The 5,767-nt window shown below is 37.7% G+C and overlaps 1 protein-coding gene across 1 annotated transcript; it reads right to left on the reverse strand.

Moving 5' to 3' along the window:
- Positions 1–5,359: 5,359 nt before the first annotated feature.
- Positions 5,360–5,767, reverse strand: LOC138873608 (uncharacterized). Its single transcript, XM_070152082.1, has one exon. The coding sequence runs from the start codon at positions 5,765–5,767 to the stop codon at positions 5,360–5,362; it is 408 nt and encodes a 135-aa protein (XP_070008183.1).

Raw genomic sequence — 5,767 nt, forward strand, 5'->3', positions numbered from 1 at the left:
CTTTGGAGGAAAGACGGCAAATTTGTGATTGGGTAACAAAATTGAAGATGTCTGAGGGTTATGCGTCGAATCTTGGGAAAAACGTTGATATGGAGGTAGGGAAGTTGAGCCATTTGAAAAGTCATGACTGTCATGTTTTCATGGAGACCTTAGTGCCTATTGCATATTGTGGTTTGCCTGAAAGAATTTGGAAACCCATCACAGAGATTAGTTTATTTTTCAAAGACTTGTGTTCTTCCATATTAAGGGAAGAAAACCTACTCCGGATGGATCAAAACACTTGTGTAACTTCTAGTAAGATGGAAAATATATTTCCATGTGGGTTTTTTGATGTGATGGAACACCTTCCAATCCACCTTATACACGGGGCACGGCGTGGAGGGCTTGTTCAACGCAGATGGATGTATCCCTTTGAGAGGTAATATTATAAGTTTGATGTAATTTTCTGTTTTATTTGAATGTTCTTGTCTAACCTGAAATTATGTAGGACAAGTGGAAAATGCAAACAATTTGTTAAGCAGAGGAATATGATTGAAGGGGCTATATACGAAGCTTATCTTACAAAGGAAACTGCTCATTTTTGTTCTTATTATTTTGAGATTAATGTGTCATGTGCTAGGAATAGGCCCAACAGGCACACAGTCGAATGTGTGAATGATCCATTATATCCGCCTGTGTCCATATTCTATCAACCAGGCCGATGTTCTAAGGATGTTAGAAAGAGAGGTTTGGGTGATATAGCGTACAAGTCAGCTACACTTCATGTGTTGCTAAATTGTCCCGAAGTTGTACCATTTCTCAAGTAAGTATTGATTTAATAGTTATCAAAATATAAAATTTACTGCGTATATCTCAATGCAACTACTAAAAATATTTGATGTGTCACAGTCACTTCATGGGTCAATTTGGCCATGATGCTATATATACGACATTTGATACGTGGTTCAAACAATTTATAATTTTATCCTTAAAATATTCTAACACTATGTAGGTAAACAATATTTGGAAGTTATGCTAACTTATGAATTTTTTTAACAATATGTAGGTAAATGATCCAAATAATGGTGTAAATCAATTTTTGAAAGATATATCTTGGGGGCCTGGGCTTGAGGTCACAACAATGTCTAAGTACGTTGTGAATGGTTATAAGTTTCATACAGAGGATTGCTCTACAAATAAAAATAGCAACAACAGTGGGGTGTGGGTTCAAGGTGGTGATGGCAACCAAGTTGAAGATATTGATTATTATGGTGTGCTCAAAGAAATAATAGAACTAGAATATACAGGTTGGCCATTTAAGAAATTGATACTCTTTAGATGCAAGTGGTTTGACCCAAATCCAACAAGAGGTACAAGAGTACACAATCAATACAGCATAATTGAGGTTAATCATACGAGGGAGTATGATCGTTATGATCCTTTCATAATTGCACATAATGTTAGGCAAGTGTATTATGCTCCTTATCCATTGCGGCGGAATAAGTTCGATTGGTGGGTTGTAATCAAAACTAAGCCTGTAGGTTGGGTGGAAGTGGAGAATGTGTTAGATGTTGCATATCAAAACGATATCTCCAGTGTTCACCAAATAGTGGACGAACTTTTAGAAAATGATTTGGAACATCCTGAACACATATTGGAAGAAGTTGATATAAATGAAGTAAGAATTATAGAAAACGAGGAAGAAGAATCAATTGATGAAGCTCAAACTAGTGAGGAAGAAGAATTCCCGGACGAGGAATAATACGTCGATGAGCTTTAAAAAGTTGGTTTCTTTAATAAATCTCGTTTATAGCTAGTTTCTTTATATGTTTCAATCTAATTATGTATCATATTATGCAGATGACAGGAAAGTGTTGAGGTAACAATGACCCTACTGGTTCCCGGGGTCGAGAAAAGGCTAGGAAACCAAAGAGGAGGGTAGAAGATAATACTCACTCTTTTCCACCCTCTTTAGAGATGCCTATGCCTATGCCTATGTTTTTTCCTCCACCCTAGGGCTATTCTAAGATGTCACAGCATCACGAGCCCTACACCTTCGTGCAGACACCAGGTCTTTCGTCACAAGGCCATAGGACTATACATCTGACATACAGTCCACCTGCCTCACGACCACATGGATCGCAGCCATCTGCATCGCATGGATCAAATCGATCCATGTCACATCCACATGGATTACAGCCATCAGTGTCACAGCCACTCGGGTCACAACAATCAGTATCACAGCCACTTGCGGTCTATCCAGCTATGTCGTAGTCACAGGGGTCGCAGCCATCTTCATCAAGGACTCCATCTATTTTAGGCTTTTGCCTTCGATATACTAGCTCTGACCCCCCCCCTCACCTTCCACACATGCCTCTGATATATATGCTTCGGATGGTGATGTTGATGATGACGGGGAGGTGCATTATGATCAATATGGCAGGATCATCATAGTCACTGAGGGTGATGGGTAAGAGTTATTTGTTATTTTTACGTTTATTGTTTTGTACAGTTTTTGCTAAGATATTAATGTGTTTTTTTTATTTAATTGCAGGTTCATCCCGAGTAATATTACTACGAGGATAATCACCAAAGCAACTAGAAAGCTTTATGATTGCCCTTATGCGACTTGGAGTGAATTCCCATTCTCGCTGAAAGAGTAAATTTTCAATCAATTTAAGGTATAAATGTTCTTTTAAGCAGTATAATTATTTATATTTATGATATTTCCATATAATATTTAACTTTTGAAATACAGAGCAAGTGTGTATGGGAACACTGCTATAGCGCGAAAGTGGCTGCAAATTTTCATCTCAAAGCTTGCAAGCGGTTGTCGCATAGTTTCTCCAAAGCTAGAAAGTTGAACCAGAAGCCTGACTGGTTGCTTCAGAATTTATGGGAGGATTTGCAAAGGCAATGGCTTACCGCAAAGTTCTTAGAGAAGAGCGAAAAAGGAAAGAAAGCTCGTGCATCTGAGAAGGGAGTATCCTTGCACACTGGAGGTGCGATCAGCCTAGGGACAATAAAAAGAAGAATGGTACGTAATTGCTTAATTTATTTTAATTTTCAAAGTATATCTATTCTGTTTATTAACTAAAATTTATGAGTTTTCAGGAAAAGAAGTTGGGGCATCCGATGAACCAAGATGAGCTATTCAAGGAGACTCATATTTTAAAGAAGAAGAAAGAGACGGATCAAGAAAGGTGGGCCAAGGGCCGAGCCTCGACTGTACGTGTAAGTTTTCACTTTTCATTAAGTATTTTGATTTACTTTTATACAAATTTTGAAATACTAATTCAATGTAATTTTTCTTATAGGGTCGCTTCACAGCTGAAGTGGAGGAATTCATACGCAGTCGGTTACCTAATGAGTCGGGCAAGCCAATCTAACCTTCAGGCGAGGATACTGAAAGAATGTGGATGGAGGCTGCAGGCGGTCCAAAAAGGGGGAAGGTATACGGGCTTCCTACTAAGAAATTCCCTCGCTATAAGTGTGGAATGCAAGGAATAGGGACTTCCTCGCAAGGCGAGCAACATAATGGGGAGAGCCTCTCTGCTATGCGGGAGACTGTGACAAAGCTCACATCCGAGCTAGAAGCGGCCAATGAAAGACAAAAGCTTAGAGATGCTCAGTACATTGGCATGTAAGCACAGTGCTAGGGCATGCAAGAGCAGCTCAAATCTCTCCTAGCTTCTGGAGGTTTTCCGATTCCCCGGTCTAGTGAGTCATCGCCAGAGGCTCGACTTCCCCGTGCTCGTTCCTCCCATCCTCCAAGTGCTCGTTCCTCATGTTCTCCCCGTGATCGTTCTTCCCGTCCTCGAAAAGTAGACCCTTCCGTATACCGTCTTGGTGATGAAAGTTCATCAGACGGTGATGATAATGATGTACAAAACACTCCTTGACTTTTATACACTTTGAACTAGACAAATAGAATCAGTTTTCGAATGGGCTTGTCATAAGAATTAACTTAGTTTGGTTAGCTTAATGTGTTAGTTCTATTGAACTTTGTACTTTGTTGGTTTTAATGTTGTTGTTAGTTGTTGTTGTGTTGTTGTTGTTGTTGTTGTGTTGTTGTTTGTTTTGTTGCTGGTATTATTGTTGTTGTTGCTTGTAATAGGGATTTGGTATGCTAGCAGGTGGTGTAGCTGCCAAAACAGGCAGTTTCTGCTAAAATTATACCCAAAAAATGACCAACTTTGGTCGCTTGTTGGTCACTTTTCTATTTAAAAACAATATTTTCAGGGCAATAGCGACCAAGATTGGTCGCTAATTAACCCAAATTTCTTAAAAAGCGACCAACTTTGGTCGCTATTCTATTAAAAAAAATAATATTTGGAAAATAGTGACCAATTTTGGTCTATTATGTTTAAAAAATAATTAAATTCTTGAAATTAGCGACCAATTTTGGTCGCTTATGTTTAAAAAGAATTTAAATTTTTTTTTTAAAAAAAAGCGACCAACTTTGGTCGCTATTTTCTAGATTTTAAAATATAATATTTGGTTTACAGACCAAAGTTGGTCGCTATATTTTGATTAATAATAAATAAATAAATAACGTAATTTAAATATAGAGACCAACTTTGGTCGCTAAATTTATATTATTAAAATATTAAAGCAACCAAAGTTAGTCGGTATATTGATTACCCGGAATATTTGGTCCTTTTACCTTAGAGATCAAAGTTGTTCGCTAATTAGCGACCAACTTTGGTCCCTAATGTAAAGGGACCGGCAAGATAGCGATCAAGCCTGTTTGGATGCTTTTTGGTCGTTTTTTGACCTGTAAGCGACCAACTTTGGTCACTTTTTGTGGTCTCTTTTTTTCGGACTTCTAGTAGTGATATAAAGGCAAAGAAAAACAGCTGCCGATTAATAAGAAAAATTTATCTTCTTAACTATTCCAAAAGTTTTAACGAAGCACTCGACTAATTTTAGACTCAACCAGTAATTTGAAATTTCATCTTTAAGGTTAGTGAAGCACTTCTGTTAAGAATCCTCAACTTCAGCCAATTTGAAGGATAAAAGGACTAGTCACTGTTAAACCCAACTTATTAAAATTCACATTGATTTAGCCTGTATCAGCATAACTCAGGATAGTGGATGGAATTGCTGCAACTATATTTCAATCTCTTCCTCATCATCTTCTACAGTGATTTTAAAAAAAAATTTAAATCCCTACCTTATATTATTATTGAACAAGATTACATAGGAGGGGGACCAAAAACCATACCTCCGAGAATACAAGCAAAAAAAGGAATACAAGGGCGGGGGTGTGAACAAACAGGGGGTTGCCTTTCAAACAAATTAGCTCTCACAGAAAAGGTACCCTGATCAAATAAGGACTCTATTCCCCAAGAATCCTTATATATTCAAAAACCTTAGCCTATACCCTTTTATGGGATCTGATTCTTAAATTTGGTAAACCAGTCTTATCCATAATATAACTTCCTCTAGTAGCTCGAGGAAGTTCATTAGTATTTGTGAAGATTATAGAGGAATCTTCAATAGCACCAAATTTTGACAAGGCATCAGCAGTCATGTTAGCTTTCCTGAAACAGTGAGAAACTTCAGCATTAAGATGCGCCATCTTGTCCCGAATACTAGTGATCCAGTATAGCAACTTCCAGGAAGGTTTACTAGACCCTTTGATCATCTCAACCACTATCTTAGAGTCCAATTCTAATATGATATTGTTGAAATTATTATTCATGCACCATTGCAATCCAAAGTTTGCTGCTTGAATCTCAGCCATATTAGTAGAGCAAAAGATCATGGAGACAGAGAAAGCCAT

Source organism: Nicotiana sylvestris, chromosome 1 (assembly GCF_000393655.2).
Source record: "Nicotiana sylvestris chromosome 1, ASM39365v2, whole genome shotgun sequence".
Classification (NCBI taxonomy): domain Eukaryota; kingdom Viridiplantae; phylum Streptophyta; class Magnoliopsida; order Solanales; family Solanaceae; genus Nicotiana; species Nicotiana sylvestris.

Bases quoted from the DNA above. Each gene is read 5' to 3' on its own strand.
- LOC138873608 (XM_070152082.1), bottom strand. From the start codon at position 5,767: ATGGCTTTCTCTGTCTCCATGATCTTTTGCTCTACTAATATGGCTGAG.